The 26410-nt window shown below is 41.4% G+C and overlaps 1 protein-coding gene across 2 annotated transcripts; it reads right to left on the reverse strand.

Annotated features, from left to right (window-relative positions):
* Positions 1 to 3400: 3400 nt before the first annotated feature.
* On the reverse strand, positions 3401 to 25043 carry hlfb (HLF transcription factor, PAR bZIP family member b). 2 transcript variants are annotated; one of them, XM_049563392.1, is made up of 4 exons: positions 24615 to 25043; positions 21811 to 22173; positions 11023 to 11237; positions 3401 to 7910 (listed from the first exon to the last, which is right to left on the reverse strand). In XM_049563392.1, the coding sequence occupies exons 1-4, from the start codon at positions 24745 to 24747 to the stop codon at positions 7692 to 7694; spliced, it is 930 nt and encodes a 309-aa protein (XP_049419349.1). In that variant the 5' UTR covers positions 24748 to 25043; the 3' UTR covers positions 3401 to 7691. The 2 variants fall into 2 exon arrangements, with proteins under 2 accessions (XP_049419349.1, XP_049419350.1); XM_049563393.1 differs by having other exon boundaries at positions 3401 to 7907; positions 24615 to 25041.
* Between the last annotated feature and the right edge of the window lie 1367 nt (positions 25044 to 26410).

Genomic DNA, 26410 nt, shown 5'->3' on the forward strand with positions numbered 1-26410 from the left:
TACATAACGACAATTCCAACTCAGCGGGGTGCTAAAGAGGGTAAAATATGAGACAGCATGAATCAAAAGAGCCGAACATGTCGTGTTCTCTCTGGGAGTTAATCTGGTCACAGAACATGTTCTCTTGCCTCATGTGTTCATGTATCATCTCACTTCTTCACACAATTAGAAAGACGTTTTTAGAATATAAAAGAAAGAAATTACCAGAGGTGGGACCAAGTTCTGAGTCAAGTCCTGAATTTTGAGTTTTGAGTCAAATCAAACAAATCATAATCAGCCAAATGTGACGCCACTTTAACAAAAGCATAAAAACAAATTTACAAAACTCATGAATGCTTTGTAAAAAAACATATTTGTTAAAACAAGTTTGTTCAAAGTTGTTGCTTCTCTGTCTGAAATTTTGGACCTGCGTGTTTTGCATACTGCAATTGACTTTTAGTTGAACGATGATAACTTTCCTCCGTCCTCCATTTCAAACAAGTTTCACTGTTTTTGGTCATTTTATGTTTATTATTTCTGACGGGCAATCAAACATTGAAATGACCAAACAAGAAAAACAAAAGGAAAGAAGCCCAAACGTATCTGGATCATAAAGAAATGAAAATACAGAAATAACAGCAAGAGAAAATGCTGCTTTTATAAATGTGATGTTACCTTCACCTTCTGTGTAAATACATTACATGAAACATTTGATCTGCAGTGTCATCAGAATTATACTAATTTTAAATTAATGCAGGAACCATGAACACTGCAGAGTATGAGCTCGTAAAAAGACAGCAACCAGACTTTACTGGGGGACAGACTTTAAGAGGCAGGGACAGCATCACTGCAGTGTGTCTCATCTAATAGAGGGAGAGGAAGTGAAGCTGCCGTGAGTCTGAAGGACAGAACAAGGCTCAGGTGTGTTCAGTGAAGAGATGAGGGACAGGTGTGCAGAGTGAAACACAATCAGGTGACTGACAGAGAGACTCTGAGGACATCTGGTGGACAGCAGAGGAATGACAGAGACAGGAGCTTCTCACTGGCTGATCGTTTTAACTTCACTTTGATGAGTTTAATTTATCTGCAGATACTTTTAAAATTCTGATTTCATCGCTCTCTGGAGAAAGTCATGTTCGAGGAGGGTCAACGTGTAAAATGACAGCTTGATCAAACTTCAAATCAGACCTCTAAAATCAGGATTGTTCCATTAAATATCAGCAGTGAATAGACGACTTGACTGAATATAAACTTGCTTTGTTTTGCAACAGTCTGTTAATGTCCCTGTGTCAAATGCTGCAATGACACAACACCATATGTCCTTAAACGAGCACGTCCTAAATAACAGTGTTTTATTCCTGTTGCTAAAATTGGTCAAATTTGTTTCCATATCAAACTACAAACATTAATAAACTTGATTCAATCATACAATATGATCAGGTTTTGTCCCTTGTCCGCTTTTGTGTCAGGATCAGCTGCAGACTGACTTGGCAGAGATGGTTGCCTTCTTGTTTTTACATGGATTAGAGTATTGTGCTCTTACTACCACTAGATGGCACAAAGAAGTGTCCATGAACGAGGACAAGAGGTCTGAGTGAAGCAGAATGACGTATAAGATGCAGCAATCCAAGATATAACACCCTCATATGAAGACGTAGGGTCTCAGGAGGTTCAGCTCAGTAGTTCTTGAATACATCTTCTGATGCACCTGAACACATCATCAGTGATGTAACCTGGGGTCATTGGGTGTTTCGGGTCTTTCAACATCAGACACCCTCGCTCAGACGCCCTTCGGATCTCCAGATCCAGAGCCATCTCGAGGCTTTCTCAGCTGCTTCGGTGATGTTCTTGATGGCTCTGTTCCTTGCTGTTCCCGTGATGCCCAGTGTGCTAAAGGCTTTGTGGAGTGAGTGCCCCACAAATCCTCTACTGCCAACCTCGATGGTATACATCTTGCCCTCCAGCCCTGTGCTCGGCAGTTGACGACCAGGTGTTCATATTTGGTCCTCTTCCTCCCCCAGGTGGTCCTCCCATGGCACTGTCAGCTCCGTGATGATGATGTTCTTGGTGCTCTCTGAGACCAGAAGGATATCTGGCCTCAGGTGAGGAGGTCGCTGGGCTAGGTAGGACAGAAGTGCCCGAATCAGGAAGGTGATGCGGTGTGGCTCAGCCTGCCAGAGATCCCTCCATGTGACTTTCCGGTCCATGGCCCTCTCCCATAGTGAGGTATTTGTACTTCACGTGAGAGTATCATTTTTCTGCTGCTTTCTACTTCTATTCCATTACATCTCAGAGGGAAATATTGTAATCCACTTTTTTACGTTAGGATTTGATGCATTAACAAAATCGAAAATGTGCATATTGAGTCATTACAGTCTGCTGTGCTGTAAGAATATTCCAAATATCTTTTTAATTATAATTACATGTTTCAAATACTTTCAAATTTTAATTATTGATAATTCTAGTGCAAGGTACCGTTTTTTGTTTCAAGATCGTACAGAAATATTTTTTGGAGCTGACTGAAAGAGGAAGTGAAGGACTTTTATTTTCCACTCTGACCAGTTTCAGTCTTCCTTCTTCCGGCTTGAAATAAATATGAGAATGATTTGTGGGGAGTTGCTGCCATCTAGTGGCCATCTTTAAAACTCCATCATCCTCCTGCATGTTGGGACTCAGATGTCTGTCTGTTCTACATTTTGTTTCCTCACTTTTATCACTGTTAAATATGAGATATCACCAGTGAGCGTTGAGAGGGAGACTCTAAGGAGAGTTCAAACTTCTAACCAATAGATATCTTCTCTGCTGTAATGTGCCGGGGCAGCAGGGTGAAGACAGCTGATGCTAACACTTTATAACTTTATGACTTTATAAACTCATCAGGAGAGCTGGTTCTGTCCTGGAAGTGGAGCTGTAGTCTTCAGAGGAGAACGCTGAGAAAACTCAGTGACCCTGACCTCAGGAACCCACTGGTTGCTACTGGTTGTGAACATTAAATTGTTTTCTGTACTTAGTGTTACTGTAATTTGAAGCGTTCTCTGGCACAAGAACTTCCTCATCAGTTTTCTTGTGCTGCCTCCAGACGTCTTTCTGAAGTATTTAATTTTTTTTTTTTTAAAAAACATGGGAAAAAGACAACGAGCAACTTGGTGAGAAATGTCCAACAAATTGCAAAAAATTTATAGATTCAGAATTTAAAAAAAAAAAAAAAAAAAAAAGACAAGGGAATAAAGTGCAAAAACTAAATTATTAAAATTATGTTACAGATTTTTTTTTTAAAATAATCTTTAAGCTCTTCTTCCAGGTCATTTCCTTGGCATTTTCAATTGTTCTTGTTGCAAACTTCTGTCCCAGACTTGTATCAAACAGTCCAGATTGTAATCTACAGAGCTGCTTCACACAAGAACAAAACCGAGCCACAGACTGGATTTGAACCTTTATTTATTTATTATTATTTTGATCATGAGAACATAATCAAGGACAAATATAGGAAAAAATATCTTTGAACGAACAGAGGAGAGCTGCGCAGGCTCTGAAGAAGCAGAGAGATAAATCACAGCAAACAAACAGAACAAGAGAAATAAAAAGTGCTTCAGGTTGGGTGAATACATTCCTCTGGGCCAAATGAAACTGTACATACGTAAGCATACGTATATATATATATATATATTTATATATATGGAGGAGAGTATGTCGGAGCACCTGGTGCAAAAACAACCCACCAGCTGAATCAGCTGATGTAGCACCTGCACAGGTGTGACGGAGGGTTTGAGGTATTTCAACTACGCTGGGAGGAAAAGATCTCGGAGGGTTTCTGTAATGCCCATGCATCGCCCAGACTGGTCGGGCACGCCATTTTGGTAATATTTCTGAATATACTTATATGTGTAATATACTGCTTATATTCATGTAACCCTTTCCAAAATACACAGGAAATATCTATGTAGGAAAACAGACTGTACAAAAAAACAATATCTCTGTATAAACATTAAAACCTTTAATATATATCAATATATCATTTATATACTGTAATCTTTTGGTCTGTAGTAAAGAGTACTAAAGTGATTCCACAGTAGAAGACGACAACACTCACCCAACGCACTGTGTGTTTCAAATATACATTCATGTCTCACTCGGCCACCGGGGGGCGCACTCGTCGCTCAGCTACACTTCGGAAATACGCGCGAGAAAAAAAAAAGTTCATGCCAAAGCCGTGAAGAACCATCTATTGCACACGTTTGGTTTCTGAAGGAATTTCAAAAAGACCCGTTCAAACAACAGCGAGTCTTTAAACTGACTCTGTGTCGTCTGAGAAACATTTCAACGTCTGAGCTCATAAAAAACCTCTAAGGACAAAAGCAGAGGGTTTTTAGGAGAGAAATCAAATATCACATTTTCTTTTTTTGACAATCTGCCTCTTGTTTTTGTTTTCTGGAGACCTTGGTTGTGTCAAATTGTGTTTTTCCTTTCCTGTATCACGGCAGACTGCAGCCGCACTGTGGGCTGTTCATCAGCTTTCACTTTGTCCTCAACACAACACACAGACACATTAGATTCATCTGTCAAACAACATCCAAAAAACAGAGTTCTGGAAACAGCAACATCCATCTTCCTTCGTCACTGTCTCTGTTGCATGAGGGTGTGTGACATCAGCTGTGACGCCACCTGGCACGTCAGGTAACCGTTCAGTTTGTGCCAACTAGCTCAGCACTGTAGAAATGTCCGCACACGCCCTCCTCATCCTGTTTTCAGTCACATCCACTGTCCGTTAACGAGACCAGTGAGAGCGAAATACTTTGATTGTGCCGGCAGGATGGTTGGACAGTAAAGTAACTAACATGACTCACATTTTCAAAATGAGAGCAAGAAACTCAAATTAAATTTTCGTATGGAGGCGGCCCCCTGAGGTCCTGAAAAATGATTAAAAGAAGATAATTGCACACACACAAGAAAATATCCTGTGCTCACAAGTCATTCTGTCACACAGAACAAAAACAATCTTGAGCATGCAAAATATGATCTTGTTCTTATTTTGCAAACACAAGTTATTATCTTGTTTGCACATACGATATTATCTTCAATGCGCAATAATGTTTGAATAAATTATCTCACAGAAAATAAACGATCTTGTTCAGACAAGATATCCTGTATTGTGCATGAAAGACATAACCTTGTTCACAAAAAGTATTTATTTGAGCTTGCGAGACATGATTTTGAATCTTCAGGGAAGAGTTATTATTCACACAAGATACAAAATCTATGATCCTGTTTCCACAAGATATCATTTCACAAGCACAAGTTATTAACTTTTCGTTGCACAAAAACTGATCTTGCATGCACAACTTGTTTAGGTGGGGGTCCTCTATCCGAAAATTTTGAGCATCAAACACTTGATTTCCTGCACTCTGGTTCATTTTGATAAACAAGTTTTTACCTTTTCTGCACACAGAAATAATCTTCTTCATACAAGACATTCTGTTCAAATAAGATCATCCAATTTTTACTTTTTCTGAATTTTGTAAATCCATGAATGAAACCTGGATCTCTACATCACTGTGACGTGTCCCACAGTTCCTCCCGGGCAGAGAGGCAGCAGTGCTGAGATTTCTACAGCGTCTGCATCACATCAAACTCAGGACTTTAACATGTGGACAGTGAACATTTACAAAGGTTCATAAAGCTCGTCTCCAACGCAATGAGACAAACAGATAAACAGGTCGATACAGTCGATGTACAAACACTGAAGATACTGAACTGAAGGGAAAATGTCACATGTATCACACGAGTTGCTGCAGTCTGGATCCACCTCGGATCCACCTGTCTGTCTGTTGGCGTCCGATCGTCAGACCTGTGAGTGTGAGCTGAAACTGTACAGGAGCCTGAGCCAGACTAAGAGGCTGCTGAGGGCCCCCAGGGGCCCCTAAAACAAACTTTAAGTGTCGACTCTCTTTGGGTTCCTCTCTGAACTGCTTGTCATGATTAAAGTAAGAACAGATACACTCCCTGATGTTGTTACAGCACATTTGATGATTATAAGAAAAACATTTTAGGGGCAAATTTGGGTTATAACAAATCATGAGGGTATAAAAAATACATTTCGGGGGGAGCTATACATTTCTTTTGGCATTTTGGGACACTATATCAAAATCAGTGAGTGCATCTTAAAGTCATCACATCCTTTGCACTGTCCATAAATATCCATAAAAATACTGCTGAGGGCCCCAAAAAGACTTCAGTAGAGACGCTGATTGACCAATAGCAGAGCGGCAAGAGGCGGACCACATTCATATACAGAGTCATCAGGAGCAGAACGAAGGCAGGTATGTACATGTGAACAGGTGCAGTGTGGGAAAACACCTGCACACCTCGGGGGGGCGAGAGCGAGGCGTCGGTAGTTCTAAAGTGCCACTATTGTACACTGGAGGCGGAGGGGTCAGAGGTCAGACATCAGGTGGGGCGGCAGTTTAGTGTTAGTGACCCAAAGAGGAGTCCATGAGGAGAATTCACAAAGAGACGTGTGTGTGTGTGTGTATGTGTGTGTGTGTGTGTGTGTGTGTGTGTGTGTTTCATAATCCTGAATAATGGGCTCAACTCACGGCCGTCGCTCAGGAGCAGCTTTAAGCAGCTGCTGGGTGACTGTTACCATGGAAACAGATGACAGGTGTTAGCTGGGATGTTATAAAGACGTTGATAACACTCCTGGCTCAGACAGAGAGAATAATCTGGTGCCAGAGATGAACAATAAAACCCGTGGAGTCATCTTCAGTGCTGTGCTTCTTTGTTTCTTGTCATCTAAAATATAAATCTGGTGATATTCTGCGTTTCTCTTCATCTTCAGACGAACAGTGAATGTGTCTACGAAGTTCTCTGCGTGTGTGCGTCTACAGCCTGACGTTTTGGTCCTCTGTGCCACAGAGACAGGTCTGAGAGCAGCCGTGACTGGGCAGGAACCTACTGTTATGATCAGTTTGCGGGGCGCAAGATGGCGGCTGTTCATACGCACATATTTGAAATTTTAAGATGCATGACGACGGGACAGGATTCCACGTCTGCTCATGAAATGACCCACTCAGTAACGCCAGACGCTTGCAGAAAGCTAGCTAGCAAGGTCAATAGCAGCTAGCAGCCTTTTAAAGATCGAGTTGACGCAAATTGCTTTTGTTGCCGGATGTAGCCGAACACTAACTGTCAGTTCGCCCCACTTGTTTCATCATGGCTCCAGTTAAGAATCCAAACTGGTCCCGATCTATTGGAACTGTCTGCCTGTGAGCTTATCGATTCCTTTCATTGATGCCGCCATGTTTTTATGCAAAACAATGACGTCAAAATTCACGCATCTCACTGCTGGACACTTTCAAACAGAAGGAGTCACAGCAGAGAGGAGGTCCAAAGTGTTGCTGAGAAACACAGAGTAACACCAGACGGATCGTTTCTCTCCCTCCATGTTTACATTCATATAAACAGTGCACTGATTGGTCCACAGTATAACCTCCACCGTCATGTCAGACAGGATGAAAAGCTGAAATATATTTAAAAGTACATTTTTTGCATCTAAACCCTTCAGCTACCGTGAGCGGAGCCATCAGGAGTGTGAAAGGAGGGTCGCTGGTGGATCAGGAGGAGGCAGGATCATCATTCTCAGAGCGCGTGTTGGTGTATACGTGTCTATATATATATGTATATGTATATATATATATATGTGTGTTTGTGTGTCCTCACAGCGGCCCGTGCTGTGCCTCGTACTTGGCCAGGATGTTTTTGGTGCGTCCCAGCTCTTTCCTCAGCTCGGCCACCTCCTGCCTCAGGGCCGAGTTCTCCTTCTCCAGGAAGCCGGCTCGGATGGCGATCTGGTTCTCTTTGAGCCGCCTCGCGTCCCGGGACCGTTTGGCCGCCAAGTTGTTCTTCCTGCGCCTGGCCCAGTATTTGTCATCCTGCTCGAAGGACACAAGGGAGGAGAGAGGAGACGAATACTTCAAAGAAAGATAAACATGGAAGAGGAGGGAGGACTTTTGTTTTTGGAATCAGAGGCTGCATCCCAAGTCTCTCACTTGCATCTTTTCCTTGCGTCTTAGTCCCTCATGCAAGGAAACCATGCGAGCAGAGAGGAAACGGGGTAACATGTTTTGGGAAAATATCCTTTCCTCTCAAAAGACGTCCATTTCTCATGATGGCGTCACAGCTCTGACAGCTGCACACATGTGCACTGTGCTGCAGGGTTGCAGTGATAAACCAGGGTTTATCGTGAAATAAAAGTTGATGGTTATTTTACCATGTACATTTGCTTGTCTATGGTATTGACAAAGTTATTTTCTAAGGGGAGACTTTTTACACAAACCTTTCTGTTTTCAGTCCTTTAAAGGGACAGTGCACCCAAAAATGAAAATTCAGCCATTATCTACTCACCCATATGCCGAGGGAGGCTCAGGTGAAGTTTTAGAGTCCTCACATCACTTGCAGAGATCCAAGGGGAGAGGAGGTAGCAACACAACTCCACCTAATGGAGGCTGACGGCGCCCCAGATTCAAATGTCCAAAAACACATCATTGAATCCACAAAATATCTCCATACTGCTCGTCCGTAGTGATCCAAGTGTCCTGAAGCCCTGACATAAAACGTTGTTTGGAAAAACGTCATTTGAACTCTGTTTTTAGCCTCATTGTAGCCTGTAGCTCAGTGTACAAAGAGGCAGTTAGAGCTACGACTGACGTTTGAATCTGGGGCACCGTCAGCCTCCATTAGGTGGAGTTGTGTTGCTACCTCCTCTCCCCTTGGATCTCTGCAAGTGATGTGAGGACTCTAAAACTTCACCTGAGCCTCCCTCGGCATATGGGTGAGTAGATAATGGCTGAATTTTCATTTTTGGGTGCACTATCCCTTTAAGGCTAATTCTGACTGATAATAATATAAATTCTGTGATACCATGATACCTTGACACCGCATTTTTTCTGAGAAGGTTATCGTACCATGAAATTCTCACCGTACTGTGCTGACATTAATAAGGGCACACGGTTATCAGTGGCAGAGCAGCAGTTTTTTCCCTCTGCACATGAAGAACAACCTTTTATATGGTTTATATGATTTATAAATTATTTGCCTCTGTATTTATTGATATTCGGACTGTAAATTCATTATTCAATAACCCAGAATATGATTGCGGTGTCTTTTGAACACTTGAAGTTATTTATTCTGCCAAAATATTTCAGGGAAAATTGAAATGATGTGACTGAAATGTCCATGCTGTGGGGGACAGTATGACAATAAATGATGAGACAGCCTCTCTCTGACTTTGATTGTCTCCATAATAAATGTTAACAGGGGAAAATAACAGATCGTGAAAAAAAAAGAAGTCATTTTTCACCGGATGGTGAATCAGAAAAAAAAGAAAATATACAACTTCAAAGTGAAACCCTCGAGTTTAATTTCTTGTCTGTCTTCACTCTGGTATAACACTCAGATGATGTTATGATGTATCAGATCAGTCAGATTAGCTGCAGCGTCCAATCAATAACTGATCTAATCAGGGAAGCCTGTTGGCCAATAAAAGTCCATGCTCTCATTAATGCTCGCTCATCGATCCTCAGAGCAGAGTAAGAGCTCTGTGAGGGCCTTTAAGATGGCGCCAAAGAGCCACTTCTGGTTTAAGAGAGGATCAAGGCTGAGGGAATGTTGAATATGAGACTTGGGATGGACCTGGGATGTAGTTAGCTTAGCATAACGATGGCCTGGCTCTGTTAGAGTGTAAACCTAACAGCCTCTAATGTTCACTGTAAAGCACAGTTTGTGGTTTACTATCAGATACATGCTGAAGTTATTTCACGTACTGTATATGTATTTATAAGGAAATATTTCATTGTGGTTTTCATGTTTCTCGTTTGTTTAAAAATAAAAGTAAAAGGTGTCTTTCTGCCCCCTGGCGGTCAAACGTCACACATTGCTGCTTTAGTGCAGCTCCTATAGAGGAGGTGTGGAGCCTCAGTGTCTCCCTAAAGCCTCTGCAGAGCTGCGTTCACAATCAGCTCCCAACCGCTCATCACTGGACGGCAGCCACACACAGATCCACTTTTTATTGGAACAAATTAAAAGCTAAATCCTCTCAGCCTGACCTCACAGCGGAGGAGACGGGTGGCAGGATCACGAAACAGCTCTGCTCTCTCATTCAGTCTCATTTAAGCCTCTTAACCAGGAGGACACACCCCCTCTCTCCCGAGCAGGACCAATAGCAGACGGCAAGTTCTCTCCCAGCACGCTGTGCAGGTTTAAGCTGAGTCGATAATAATCAGCACTAATGGTTCTGTCTGCATGTCAGTCAGTCTGAGCACCGGTCCTGCACGTCAGTTTCGACTCTGAGACTTTCACAGACATGTCAATGTTCCGGCAGCTCAGGATCTTCCAGTGTGACGTCTCTGACTGATGAGAGATCTCTGTCAAACTCTACAAACTAGACTTGAAACTTGAACCTTTCTACCCTTCTACCTTGTTACCTCTCCCTTCATGCAGACACTGTGTACACATTATAATATCGCACTGAGCTGCAGATAACAGAGCTAATATCTGTGTCATGTATGACGTGAACGCAGCATTAGAAAAGGAGTATTTTGGTTTTGTGATATGCATTGAAGCAAGGAGGCATCAATGCCAATACTTTAGTGCCTTAAACCTCAGTTCTTTCTAAACACCAGAATGGGGCACGGTGCAGTCGCTAGAAGAAAATGTACATTTCTGCAAACCACGGATACATTACATAAGTCATGGAGTAGTAGGAGGACAAGCCGCAGCCGAATAATTCACTAAAGTTCCTTTTATAACATCAATGTTTTTTCAGCTTTATGAACCTGAATTGTTGTAATTTCAGTGGGTTGAATTGTGTGTAGTTTTTATTGGAAGGTTGGAACACAATTTCACCCTTAAAGTGAGTCAAGGTTATGACATAACAATGCAGGCAGGAAATCAGGTTGTGTTGCATAACGAGATGATTTCAATCTTTTGAGAGTTTAAAATAAAATTCAAAAAATGACCTTGATCTTGTCAGAACCAACTCCAAATTACCTTCAGGTCCTCTGGGATGAAGATCTTGCGAGCTTTCTTGATCATGGGCTGTGGTTTCAGCTCCTCGGCCGAGAACTTGCGTTTGCGCGGGTCGAACATCTCCTGACCTGGCACACTGGACAGAGCCAGGTCGGCCGGGTCGGGCTCGTACCCAACAGGGACCTGGATGGAGTCTGGGTCGATGGGGCTGGGAGTGTTTCTAGAGCTCGGGAGGCCTGGAGGAAGAAAAGCCAAGGTCTTTGAATAATGGACATCAGAGCATCACAACAAGATGCATCTCACACAAAGTCCTGTGGATCCAGAGTGAGTAACAAGGAGATGTGTCTTTAGAAAGGCACAAAACATCTTGTCAACGGTGATCAGAAAAGATGACGTTCACTGTCAGCTGAAGATACCTGAAACGTCTATCACGACCTTATAGTATAGTTAAGATCTTTTGAAGTGGGGTTGTATGAGGTACTTAAACATAGTCAGTGTATTATCTACAGTAGATGGAGGTTGGCACGCCCTCAGTTTGGAGAAGCAGACTGCAGCACCGACAGCTGTTCGTCTACCGCTGCCTGATCGAGGCAGGACTGTACAAAGAACATCATATGACTCCACTTCAAAATATCTTATCTATCCCTTTAAGTTGATATTAAATGCGTTTGATGAGCAAATAAAAGTTTCCCAAACTGAACATGTGACTTCACCCCTGCTCAGAAAAGATAAAGAAGTATTGCTCTTCCTGTCTAAGGCAAAACAATCACTGGTCATTTTTAAAATCATAATCAACATAGTGACAAACAAAAAACTAACAAGCAAACACAGAAAAAAAAACAAAACAGCTACTCAAAAATAGGAGAATATTAAAAAGGAAATTAAATGAAACTGGTTAAATTAAAAGGTTGACATCATAAGATCTCAATCCAAAGCATCTAAACCATTTAAAGTATTAACTATTACTCCATAATAGTATTAAATAATCACAAGATATAGAAGGAATATCTACATTTATATTACAAAAATATGGTATTATATTATATTCAGAGGACTTTCTGTGAGGCTGCAGTGTGGAGCTGCGGCCAGCAGGAGGCGACAAACCTGAAGTTAAACCGTTAATATAAACACTGATTTTAAACCAGGTTTGTCTGAGTGAGCAGCTTCAGGTGAAAAACCAAAACTCTTTAGCCATAAAGGTGTGACAGAAATGTTTCTGGAGCAGCTCCAAGTCTTTGTGTCCTTAATTGTCCTCACTGAGGAGTCAGCCCTGACCTGCTGATACATTCACTGTCTCCTCTCTGCTGTGACGAGGTGGAAAACGTGGGCAGATCAAACTTGTGAAAATCTAAAGAAGGTGAATATATATCCATTCACCTCCGTGTGATGAGGAGCTACAGACCAAAGACGTGCCGTGGGTTTAAAGGACATTTGCTCTGCTCTTTTTGCAGAATAGAGATGTAGTTAATGACATTTACAACAATGAAATCAGCCGTCACTGTGTTTTCAGTGTTCTCCGTCATCTCTGAAGACAGACAGCCGTTATGTAACACCAACTGTGGGTGTCTTAATTAACACACCATTTTAGAAGCAGCAGAAGAATAAAGGCACCAGCTGGTTTTAACTTGAAATTCAAAGGCACTGTAAACACCTCAGTTTGGTTGAATGCAACTGCAGTAAAAATAAAAAAAAGTTGTATGAAATACTAATGTATTTTATCAGCTGTTACACTCGTGAAGTTTCCTCTACGAAATAATCCTTGCCAAAAAAACACAGTGCCTTTTCAACTGCATTGTCACATCCACAACTTTGTATTTGCTGCCACTGTGTCTATGCTGTATTAATTATTTTAGATTTATTATGATGTGATAAGACTTTCTGTATTAATGCAGCATGATGTTTTTATTGTATCTGGTGAAACCAAAGGTGAATATCTGGCCTCTGCTGGACAAGTGTTCTATAATATTTTATTCTAACGAGCAGTTAATGTTGAGGGAGTTTGTATTAAAGCCCATTTGTGCCATAAAAAGAAAAAAAAGTGAGTAAATAAAAAAAATAAGAATATGAAATGACAAAAACAGTTACGGTAAATAAAATTACTGTAAGCAAGTCAGATCAGTTATAACAGGTAATAATAAGTCATCTGAATTTTGACTTAAAAACTCACATTTTCAGTTGTAAACTTGCAATTTGGTCTGAACCTGATTCATTTTTTCATGATTTTAACTGTGCAAACTTTTAATTCTAATAAGAAGTCTTAATTTTGTTATCATAGATATAACATTTTTACTTTTATCTTTTTAAAATCTAATCTTTTTGGTGTTTTTTTGTGCAGAAAAGGAAAATCCATACCGTCTTCCATGCATTTGGCCTCCAAGGGAAATTACATTGAGAAAGTACAAACACGTAACAAATATTTGTTTTTAAGAGTCAAATTTTAAGACAAGTGATGTCAGCGGAAACAAAAAGGTGAATAAGCTGTACACCTGAATGGAGTCGCCCCTCCCCCGACTGTCTCTTTCTCTCTATGAGCCTGAGAAGCAGTTCTTGGAAGAGACTATTTGTTTTTCCTCTCCAGCTGGTCCTGCAGAGGTCAGGGCAGGTGTGTGTGTGTGTGTGTGTGTGTGTGTGTGTGTGTGTGTGTGTGTGTGTGTTCACTTGTACTTGCTACATAAGTGAGGACCAAAATGTGCTTTTTAACAACAGCGAGAGGACATTTCTTTATAAGTGTGGACATTTTGGCCTGTTAAAAGGTCAAGACTTTGTTTAAAGGTCCTGGTTAGAATTACGTCAAGGTTAGGGACATTTAGATGTGATGGGTACAGTTAGGGTAATGGGCCAAAGAGGGTCCTCACAAAGATATAAGTACAGGCATGTGTGTGTGTTTGTGAACTCTTGTATGGTAATCTTTGTGAGGACTAGTTCAAGACAATTAAAGAAGAGGACATTTTTTTCAAAGTGAGGACTTGTTGTTTGGTGCTGACTTTGGGCCATGGGAGCCCACACTGTCGTAAGCAAATGCACCACAGGGTATTCAAACACTTGAGGTCATGTTGAATACTATTTTGACTTCACATAGCCCAGCTAACGAGCTAGCGTAACTGTTTCTGCCTAAACCAAACTGCAATCAAATACCAAGCAACTGACTGAGCCTGTAGCAAAGAGCATTGTCTGCTCGAACATGGTGCATGCCTGATGACAGTGCTCCCAAAATCTTTTATTTCAAGCATTGAGAGGGGACAGGAAGTTTCCTTTTGATTTTTTTTTCTTTATAAAAAAAATCTGTAATAAAGGATTATTCTGCCTATTTATTTTGGATTCTTTGAATGGAAACATATAAAAAGGTATAATTTATTTTTCAATGTCGAGCCAAAAACAGTTCTTTTTAGATGAAATGAGTCATTATAGTAACATGACAGTGACATAAAATGAGTTTTACAATTAACTTAGAGGAACAATTTAGATGTTTGCTCGATGTCTTGGGCTGCATCGGCAGAATTCTGAAGAGATATTCACTCTAAAATATGTAAGGTTTTGTTAGAAGAGATAGAATCTTTGTTTTATTCTTACTTCTTTATTTACTCTGACCCAGCAACATCTATACCAATGCTTCCACCTCTGCAATAAATCACGTGTCACCTTTATCATGCTGCTATTCATAGTAGTTGCAGAGAAATACTCCCCTAATTTTGGATGTGTACTTCTTGAGCAGAGGCCTTAGCCACAGGCCCAGTAAAGGAAAGATTTTAAAAAAGGACTGTTAGAAAATTCAGACTGGGTTACAATCAGGTTTAGGTTGATTTTAGGGTGGATTTCGATGTGTAACCGCACAATGGAATCACAGCTCCCTTCAAATGTATTAGTGACGTTTAAACCTACCGCAGCTCTTCCTCAGATTTTTGCCTGAGGACGAGCTGCAGCTGGTCTCCCATCATGTGCTTCCACATGACTGAAGCACATGATGGATTCAGATTGACACATGATGATGTGCCTCACTGCATCAAAACGTGATGCTGACAGACGTCCTGACATGTGCGTGTGTGTGTGTGTAACATGAGTGTGAGCCGCTGAGTCGTGGTTCCTGATGTTTCCCACAGAGCCCAGCTGGTCTCTGATCCCTATGTTTAGAGCTGGTTTGAAAATATACATCCTACATTACTGTTATTATTTTGAGCCTCAGACAGAACCATGCTAGCAGTTTCCCCCTGCTTTCAGTCTTTATGCTAAGCTAAGCTAATCACTTCATGATTCCAGCTATGTACTGAACACACAGAATAAATCTGTTTCACAAATACTCAATTACTCCATTTAGCCAATAATTTAAACCACTGATCTGGAAGAGAAACTAAATATCCATCAGGCCAGTGGCTCCCACCTGATGGTTGGGACCCCTCCAACAGGTCACATGATAGATCACAGGGGTCTCAACAAGATAAGAATGACTGATGATGAATTACACAACAGAAAATGACATGTTTCTGCTTTTTTCTAAACCTTCCTACTACTCTTACCCTTTTCAGGCCTCTAGAAAGTATTTTCTTTAATGCAGAATCTGTGAGCTTGTGTTAATTATTGAAGATGCATTTGAGTCTTTTCACCTCTTCTTTTCTCTAATCAGAGATTTTAGTGAGCAGATGTAGGAATAAATTTATTCTTCATCCTGCCCAAGACCAAACCTGCAAATGATGAGCTGGCAAGCTTTTATTTTCTCTTCTCAATTCAACCCAATCAGCCGAAAAGATGTTTGATATTGTATGTTTCTGTAAACTACGGATACGTTAAAATTGCGGGTTATTATGCAGCAAATACAATCACAATATAACATGATTTTCATGGTACCATCCTGGCTGGAAACGCAACAATGGGTTGCTAAAAATCAACCATGTTATGTGAGTAAAAACCAATGGAAACAAAGTGATGACTTGCTAAATAACAACTGCTTTTCTTGGCACTATCCTGGCAGGAAATATGGCTATGTCTCCACGGAAGAACAGCCATGACGCTGGTAAAAAGCCGCTGGAAACACGGCAATGACTCATTAAAACAAAAGCGGTTTTGTTCTCTGTTAGTCTTGAACAGTGGTCTGGAGCCTCCAGAAGACAAAGTCAGCTCATATTCTGCGTCACTTTAGAAACACTGATATGTATGATACACAAAAAATCTAAGAGTTTTTCAGAAATGTACAATGCAAACATTTTCTTGGTGACTGGGCTGCGCAATCTTACATTTGGGGGATTTGGGTTGTGAAGTCCTGTTCAGAGCCCCAGAGAAGCTCGGTCCAGTGCAGAGTGGGATGACACCCGTAATTGAAAAAGTCACTTTAGAGTCTTGAACTCTGCACTTCTCACAACAATATCAAAGCAGTTCGTGCAGGTCAGAGGTGACTCCGAGATGAAAGTGTGAGGAAACATTTCAGGTTCAGGATGTGGCTGTTTGTGCTGTTTCAGTCCGTCCTCTCTCTGTCAGTTTGTTTTTCATTACTTGCTGAACCCCGGGTAACCCTGGTTGTTCCTGCTTCCTTATCTGCAGGGCAGTCACAGGGCCATGTGGGAATACAAATATGACAGATTATGCCCATAGATTACTCAGCTATATTTAGACATGAGAGCAGCAGATTACTGCTGGCCTCTGCTGGGCTGAAGCTACAGTGTGATGCTGTGCAGGGAGCCGTGACCGCTGATGGGAGAAGTTTTAAAATCTTTCATGGGAGTCAAAGTCAGTGGAAAAGTATGAACTTTACTAAAATGTTGCAGTGGTTCCAGAGTGAACATATTGATGGGAATGTGAGTTTATAGTCCAATACAGCTGTCTATATATGTCTTTGTAAAGATCGTTAAATGTATCAATGAGGAGGTTTTCTTTCACTGTCAAGGCCTGAAGGATTACATTAGTTTAGTTTAGTTTATTTCGGTCATTTTTCAACTTATACAACTTAAAAATACAATACTGAGACATTACTTTTGAAACAGTGGCGACAATTGATTTGTTGTGTTAGCCTGACTAAACTCAGACTTTTAAAATTTATGTAAACATGTTAGTCTGACTGAAATAGTAATAAATCGAATTTCTCAAAGTGGGACTAACACACCCAGATAATGTGACTCCTGCATGTATACAGTGAACCAGACCCAAACTGGCCGAGGCGCTCTGAGCATGCTAACTTGTTTGTTGATTGTTTCATCTGACGTAATCGGTCAACTTCTATACAAGATGTTTCTTTTCAAGTTTTGTCATTCAGATGAAAGTGTCAGTAATCATAGAGCAGATTCTGGAGAAGCAGACGATGTGCTTTTCAGAAAAGTTTAGGAAGGAAACACAAGTGTTTTGTCCGGGAAATGTGTCATACACAAATTATTATTCAAAGCAGGATAGTTTGAAAAATCAGCTCCAGTCTCGACCTTTAAAAAACCATCAGATGAACTCCTGCAGCTGATTCTGAAAACACAAGACATGAACTCTACTCTGGACCAAGCGGAATATCCCTGTCTGAATCACACACTTTAGCTCTGTGTGTGCGCGTGCGTGCGTGTGTGTGTGTGTGTGTGTGCTTGTGTGCGCATGTGAGTCACAGGGTTATTAGTTGATGTGAGTGTAAACACAGGGCTGGAAACTTGGTGTGTGTTGATGTGAGGGTTACCGCCCCCTGGCCTACTTCTGCAGAGAACACTATGTTCTTAAAACATTGATCTCATGCAGGGACAGGCGCGCGCGCACACACACAGGCACACACTCACACACACACCAGCTGGTCACATGTCTCTGCATGCTGCGAGAGGGCGGCTTGTTTTCTTTCTCTATTAACATGAGGAACTCAGAGCGAGTAAAAGACTTCACACGGAAGTTTTCGCCGTCACACGCACACATGTTGTTACACGAGTGCGTACAGACACACACACCCATACTGAGGCCAGGACATCTGTCGAGGTGTTGAATCTGACACCTCTCTCACTCCTGGCGTCTGGGGTGGACATGTTTTCCTCACTCTGCGCAGCAGTGCAGCAGCGCAGAGCGAGCGTTACTACTTGCAGAGTTTCCCCCCATCTGAGATCAGATCTGAGCACACCTGAGCTCCTCTCACCTTTGCACTGTTTCACTCCTTACGCAGCATTTCTCTGGCCACGAGAAGGTCAAGGATTTAAACTTTGCTCTCTCTGATCTGAGAGTGTTTTCAGTGTGTGGTGAAAGAAGGTGACCAAAGATTAGAGTGCAGGACGGTGGGGTCATGTGCAAATAAATGTCTAGCAACGACGTGTAAATGATATGAGTGGACGTCAGAATGAACGACACAGTGGCACTGACATCACTTTATGACACACTGACTTCAAGGAGCGAGATATCTTTTCGATATTTTTGGATGTCTTCCTTTATGGGTTGGGGGAAAAAATCAATACAGTAAAGTATCGCCATATTTTGTGTGGCAATATTGTATTGAACAGCAAGTATTGAAATATTATTCCATAAATTATTAATGCTGCAAATACAAATTAAACTTTTCCTCGCCTACAGACTGAAACTCTGTCTTATTGGATAAAAACAGATATTGACACAGTTTTTCCTTAATGTGGAGCTAATAAAATGTAATAAATTGCAATATATATCGCAATATTTGTTATTACAATACTCAGTATCTTGCAAAACATTTAAAAGCACAATAATATTGCATCATGACCAGTGTATCATGATAATATCATCTCAGGGGGTCTCTGGTGATTCCCACCCCTAACTTCCTTTGAGGATTATAAAAGAAGCCAAAGTTGTTAAAATGTTAACGTCTGATCACGAGCAGCCGAACTAAAACTACATATCTGAAAGCTGTCTGATGAAACAAGAAGTAAAAAATACTACAAATATGGCCAGACATTCATGACAACTTTATTTTTACATGGTTTTGTATAAAGGTTTTTGACACAAGTGTTGATGTGATATCTTGGTTTCGGTACTGACAGTACAACAATATTTATTTGATCCCTTGCTTCTCTACAAAAATCACGTTTTCTCCTAACAAAATAACCTGGAGGTCTTAAATGGTTACTATTATTTAAACACAAGCACCTTTATCTAAATCAAATACTTAATAATTGGCAAACGAAGTGATTTGGCTCCAGCCTGATTACTTCTTTGTTTTGTTTTTTTAACTAAACAACTGGCATGCGACAGGATTTAAAAAAAAAAAAAAAAAAGTAGCTTTGTGAGGTCATAAAGTTAGATAAGAATCAAGCTGAGCCCAGTAATGTTTGTTTGTCTATCTAAACTTTGCTAACGTGACTAAATAAGCCACTGTGAGACACTAGTTGTACCCGTCTGTGTGGGCTGACATGTGTGTAGTGAAATGCTGCTCTGTATCAAAAGAGTATAAAATTCACTTGCAGAATTAATTGTATTCTTTATTTGTTACCAATATTTCTGGTTTTTAGAGAAGGGTGGAATTGTCAAACAAACTCCGGACTTTCACCCAGGAGACTGCTCTCTGTGTCCTGTGTAACAGCAAAAGTCAACCAAGTTATTCTAATATGTCATATGTATATATGTATGTCATGTGCTGTTACGTTACATTATTTAAGCCAAGCATTATGTTTTTTTATCTTACTCTAACCACATGTCAGGTCTGCACATTGTTTCCCTTTCATACATTTAGCACATAAAATGAGCCTGTGTGTGTCAGACCTGATCACACCTACTGGATATACTCTGTATGGTTAAGCGAGGGGTGGTGTTTGCATGGAGCGTGCAAGGTGCAGCGCATGATGCGAATTACACCGTGATCCCTTAGCGTGTTTGTAATTGTATCTTGCCATTTTATTAATTTGTCTGTTTTTGGCCCTTAACGACAGAAGTTCTTGAACCTAGCCGTTTCTCCAGTTAGACATTTTTGCTGCTAACGATTCTTCTTCTTCACCTGCTGTTAGTTTTCCTCTGGTTTTCCATGAGCCGCACACGCCTTCGCTTGCAGTGAATTCTCTGGACAATGACCTGCTCTATTCACATTAAGGACTTTGTACTCAGGAGCTGGTTCTCACTTACAGCTCCTCCAGGTAATGTCTAGATAATTTCAGGTTTGCAGTGTAAAAAGGCGTAGAGTTCAATGTGCGGGGTCGCTGCCGAAGTGTCGGTATTTGATGAGTTGGTTCGGTGTGAGACTGTGTTCTCTAAAACTACTGAAGCCTATAAAGTACCCATTGTGTGTAAGTTTAAACTTGTAGAATCTGAACAGCCCTCAGAGTGCTAACACCAGTAGACATGACCTCAGTGTTGCTGTAGCTACAGCCCTGCTGAGAGTCCTGCTATTGGACCATCGATTTTCATCTACAGCTAAAAGTACAGAAATCATTTAATCTTAAAGCTGAACTCATGTGAACTCATTTTAACCGATTCCTCCTCCTCGGCTGTGAATCAAACTGTTCCTCGAGTGAGATATTTAGCCGATTGATTTTTCTATACAAAGACCAAATCCCCCCTGCAGCCCTGAACGCCTCCTGCTTGTTTTCTGCTCACCCATCACTGCTAATCACTCAGGAGGACAAAGGCTTCTTCCTCCTACTGCAGCTACAACTCATCATGAAAGATGTCCTTTTGTTTTCAGCCTGAGATAACAAAGGGGAAAACTGGTTGTTCAAAGTAATGCTTTGTAGTGGTGCTCTGGTGGTGCTTCTTTTAGTGTTGAGTGAGACATGCAGCCTTGATTTCACTGACTGCCCTGCTTTTCAAGTCTGGTGGAGATTTCTGAGCCCATAGAAGATCGTGTGATCACTTAAAAGAACATGTCTCTGTGTTTTAGCTCGTACAAATTACGTAACCTTCATATTTTGCTGATCTTTTTAAAAACATGTTGTAGAGTTTTAGATTTCTAGGTGTATTTCTCCTTTAATTCCAGACATATGTTGTTTTCCATTCACACTGTAAGGCACATAAGTCAATTAGCAGTCTCTTAAATTACAGCAGAAACAATTGGTCAATTAATCAATTAGTTGAGCGGTTGATTGACAGAAAATTACTGGGAAAAGTCAGGTTTTCTTACAGTCGTATGATACTGTACTGAATATCTTTGGGGTTTTGAAACACAAAAGAACTTTCGCTGCATCTTTAAGAAAACATGCGACTGGGTTGAGAATGATGACTGGCGTTATACGAGTATAGCTCAGTGCGTACTAGGGAGTGCGTGGTTGAGAGAGATGGTGGTGACTGCGCTGACAACACACAGGTGTTGGCATTCAGAGCAGCGAAGAAAAACTGTGGTCTATGGTGCACGGTCTCACCTAGACTCATGTGCTCGCAACTCTTATTTATCTTCCCATAAAAATAAAACAAAACAAAATGTTTCGCTTTTCGTAGCGTTTATGGTAATGCTGGGCAACTTTTCATCATTCACACTTGTTCATTATTGTGCAGTTCCTCTGGGATCATCCTTGGTCCTGTTATCTTTCTCTAAAATGTAATTTCGCTGCTATGCTGATGACACCCTGCTTTATCTGCAAATAAAACAAAAACAAACAGGCTTATTTACAGCTTCTAAAGGACTGTCTTTAGATTAGGCCGTAACTTTCCTCAGCTGAATGAAACCAAGATATTTTTTGTGCCTTTACTGAACCAACTGTTGGTAACGTTCTGTAATGAACATAAAACAGAAGTTACCTTCAATGGAAAAAATATGTCTATAACACAGCAGTGTGGTTTGCAAATCAAATTCTCCTTTTAAGTTTATACACGAGTGGAAGTAAATGGAGTAAAAATTGCACAAACATCATCGTAAACTGAGGCTGGAACATGAAAATGAATTATAGGAGAAACGGTGTGTGTGTATTTCTGTGTTACCTGCTCTTGCGGGGCTGCTGTGCAGGCAGTTTGGAGAGACGACACTCGTGTGTACAGAGGTGGAGGCGTGGTTGCTGAGGTCCATCACAGAAGGTGACGACGTGGGCGCGGCTTGGGACATAATTGGCGGCTGGCGTGGCGGAGCGTGTGGTTGGTGCTGGTTGAGTTGGTGGTGGTGCTGGGAGGGGCTGGAGGGGATGCCGTTCTCAGACAGGAACTCTTCCAGGTCCATGTACTCCAGCTGGAAGGTGTCTCCATCGTACGGCAGAGTCTTGTCCCACAGCGTGGGGCCGAGGAAGGCTGACTGGGGGGCGCTGCGCTCCTCCTCAAGGTTCTTCTCCTTCTCCTGCTCCTTGCTGAAAGCTACACGAGGACAGAGGGAATGAATCAGTCAGTGCAACTCAAAATAAGAAAATCCTTCTGTTTGGGTATGGCTCTTGGGATTTGGATTATAACCTCTTAGTTGCTCAAGTCCAATGTTAGTCCTGCCTTAAAGGTGCCCTGAAGAGTTTTTGATCACCTGCAGCTCCGCGAAGCATTTGGAAATTATATTGTTGAGCAGGTCCACATTTTGTGGCATCTCACGCTCTACTAGCACATGACACAGATTTAGAAAATATTGAAATTGTACATTTCTGCAAACTATGAATAAGTTACATTTGCACATTGTATATCAACATTTCTAAAGTGGCATGTCACCTAGGCGAAACGACTGCCAAGCTGTAGACCAATGTTTAAGACCAGCAAATAAGTCATTGCTATTTTTCCAGCAGCTTTTAGCCTCCAGACGTGGGTGTTTTTTAGCGACCAGTCATTGTTTTTCCAGCGGGGACAGAGGCACAAAAAGTGGTAGCATTTTACTGAGATATTGTTGTGTTTCCAGTGCCCCCAAAACTGAATATTTTGAGCCAGCACATGACCTTTTCCTAAACATGACCAAGTTTTTGCTTTGTTTTTATTTCGAATCCCAACTGCATAATAACATGCAGATGTAACATATCTGTGGTTTGCAGAAACATAATGCCAACATTGTTTCTGGCAGTTGGGTTGCCAAAAAGTCCTCCAAACTAAACAACCAAATGTGATATTTATCATTGCTTTCCAATATGAAACTCTGTACTGAGCATTTTCTGATCTAATAAGACGCCATTGTTTGTCAGTGTCTACCAACACCATCAAAATTCCAAAAATGACTCACATGACTGTTTACTACTTGCCATGATTAAGGTTTGTTTGTGTTTTCATATATAAGAGTTGATTATAGTTCGGAAAAGATCATGGTTCACATTTATAAAAATATTTGGGTGAAAGTGAGGACACGTCGAGTTGAAAACTTTTCAACTTGGGCAAGAAATGAACACTTATACTGTGGCTTTATGACTGTAGATTATAATACATGGGTGTCACCCTGTTCTTGCTCTGGTTGCTACAACAGAAGCATGTAAACAAATGCTGCTTTTGTCTCAGTGACAGTCCTGCTGATGATTTCATGCTGTTCCACTAATCGCCAGCTGGTGGCGGTAATGTCTCTGGAGCAAACATAATGCAAAATACTTTTTTAAAAATATCATATACATCGGTTTTGCAGCTTGAATAAATAAAGTTAACATGAGATTAATGCATCAGGTGAAAATGATGACATTTTAGGCACGTCATAATAAACAATGGCGCCTGGACATCTGTGTCGTCCAACAAGAAGACTGAAATGCTTTTCATTAGCAGTTAAAACCTAAAACAAGAGGGATTATGGGTATAAAGAGGCAGATGTCATAATGGGAAACTCAATATGAAGTGACGAGGGAGTGTGTTTCTAATGAGTCGCCAAAACTAGTGAAGAAGACGGTTTAGATTTTACAGTTTAGACAAAGAACTTGAAACATGTTCACAATACTTCAGACAATGTCAGACCTTTAATGTGTCCTCAGAACCGTCATGGTTCCTCACTGACAGCGAGGTGTGTCCTTAAACACAACACTGGACCTCTATCAGCTCCACAAACCCTGACCTCTGACCTTCCCACGAACAGACGCATCTTTCCCACAGGAATCAATAAGTTTTCCACTGTTTATTATTATTGATTATGAGTGTTTTTGTGACACTTCACAGACACATTTCTGCATGTTGGTCACCAAACAACCAATATTATGACTTTACGTTTCACATTTAAATATGCTTCAAATGCATGCACTGAAATATCTGCTAAAATTCCAGCAATAAAACCCACTGTGAGGTCATGGATCATTTTCTGGGGATTTGAACATTCTGAGACAGAGAATCAAATTTTCAGTTAATGAAATGACAATTAGGTTGGTCACAAGTGTCTTTGGTGGGAGGGGTTTGGCTGTGTAGCTGTCTTGACAGGTACATTTAACAAACACTAAATGTTCAAACATTAATATTATAATTACATTACAGCTCATCTGGCCTGATTTTAATATATATGGAATGAGCGTTTATAATATTTATATAAGGCACTTAATTCGCACTGCTCCTCTGCACATTTCCAAGCATATTTCTGCCTGGACTGCTATGAAAAGTTTATCTGCGTGAGACTCAGAGTTAACCTTCCCTGCAGCTTTAGATACAGGTTCAAAAAGACTAAAGAAAAGTGCAGACACACTCCATGCTTGGAACGCAGCTCTGACAGCTCAGCGGCAGCATGACTGAGATTCCTCATGAATCACCTCTCTTTAAAACACCCAACACTCCATGCAGTCAACATGAACAGTAAATCACAGCCTAATAAAAGCAGACAGTAAATCATGTGTTGAAGCTCTGCGACACCGTTTCTCTGCTAACTTCACCTTCATGATGCAGCGGCAGCTTCATCGGGTTCTCCAGCAGAGACTTGAGCACTCCGTGCGTCGCTGAGGGCAGAAAACTTGGATTGAGCGGGATGGGATGTCGGGACATTTTCTCCATCACGCCTCCTTGCATCGGGCGAGCCGGGGTCCGAAAAAACACAAGTGAAGAAGAAGAAGAAATAAAACCAAAAGGAAATGTGGGGAAGGAAAAGTGTGAATGTAGTTGGTGGAGTCCTCGGCTCTGCAGCTACATGGAAACACTCAGATTATAAAATGATCACAGCCCTTAGAATAAAACCCTGTCTGCTGGAATAAAAACAATAATCGGCGCGGGACGTGTTGTGGGCGCGTGCGGCGGTGCCTGACCGGGCTGCAGGAGGCGGACAGACCGATCACCGATCCCATGTGTGAGACCGGAGGACTGCTGACGTCAAACACCCGCCTCTCTACCTCCACACCCCTCCTCTATCTCTCTCCGCCTTTCCTCACTGCTCACTCAAATCTGCAGAACTGACCATTTATTACAGTCAATTAATTTATATCAATTATTATTATTATTTTAATAATATGTGAGTTCTTTAAGTAACCCTAAGGAGTCCTCCCAAACCCTTATATTAATTAATAGCTGAATATACAAATTCAAGCATTTTTTGTGTGCAGCCCAACTTTCTGTCCATTTTACGCACACAAATACTCTTTTCAAAACACAATGCCTTTGAAATCCTAAATAATCCTGACCTCACAAAATGTTATTTATCATAAGTTATTAATTTGAATACTCTCCCAACTTCCTTTGATCAGAAGAGACGCGCGAGTCTCTCCTGTAAAGAGTTAAAGCGCACAGCTGGTGACACATGAGTGAAGAGACCGGCTGACAGTTTTGTTGTCTGAAGCCTCCATTCATGAATTTATGATATTTCAATACATATTCTTTAGTTCTGGATGATTAATAAGTGAGGACACACACACACACACACACACACACACACACACACACGGACACACACGCGCGCACAGCCTGGAGAGAGGAATGCTGGGTCACATGAGTGGGCCGGCTTGACCTACTTTTATCCAATGAGAAGCCGCCGTGTCCCGCACTCCTCCCCCTGCTCTCCTCCCCCTGCTCCCCCCCTGCAGCCCGGGCACATTGAACCTCATGTGCTCCGGAGGAGAGGAAAACAAACCGAGGAGAGGAGGGAGGGAGAGGAGAGAGGAGAGGTGGGAACAAGAGAGGGGAGGAAAAAAAGAGAGGAGAGGTGGAAACAAGAGGAGAGAGGAGAAGAGGAAACAAGAGAGAAGAGAAAAAAAGACATAAAAGGAGGAAAGAAAAGCGGACCAGAGAGGAGACGAGGAGAGGAGAGAGGGAGAGAGGAGAAAAAAGGAGAGAGAGAAAGGAGAGGACAGGAGAGGAAAAGAGGGGATAAGGAAACAAGAAAGGAAAGGAAAGGAGAGAGGATGAGAGGAGAGAAGGAGAAAGGACATGAAAGACTGATGCAAAAGGAGAGGAGAGAATGAAACAAGAAAGAAGAGGAGAAATATGACAAGAGAGGAGATGAGAGAAGAGAGCAAGGAGGAAAGGAAAGAGGAGAGGAGAGGGAAGGAAAGGGAGAGAAGAGGAGATGTGGAAAACAAGGAGAAAGGAGAGGAGGAAACAATAGAGGAAAGAAGGAGAGGGTAAAGGAGAGGAGGAGAGGAGATAAGAAAACAAGAAACAAAAGTATAGGAGAGAGGATGAGAGGAGAGAAGGAAAAAGGACATGAAAGAGTGGTGCAGAGGAGAGGAGAGGAGGAAACAGG

This window comes from Epinephelus fuscoguttatus, linkage group LG20 (genome assembly GCF_011397635.1).
Source record: "Epinephelus fuscoguttatus linkage group LG20, E.fuscoguttatus.final_Chr_v1".
NCBI lineage: Eukaryota > Metazoa > Chordata > Actinopteri > Perciformes > Serranidae > Epinephelus > Epinephelus fuscoguttatus.

Excerpts from the sequence above, each read along its gene's own strand:
- hlfb (XM_049563392.1), bottom strand. The coding sequence starts at position 24,747 with ATGCAAGGAGGCGTGATGGAGAAAATGTCCCGACATCCCATCCCGCTC. Across the intron at positions 11,238-21,810 it reads CAGCAGCCCCGCAAGAGCAG|GCCTCCCGAGCTCTAGAAAC; the intron begins GTAACACAGAAA and ends TTCTTCCTCCAG. Across the intron at positions 7,911-11,022 it reads TCATCCCAGAGGACCTGAAG|CAGGATGACAAATACTGGGC; the intron begins GTAATTTGGAGT and ends GTGTCCTTCGAG.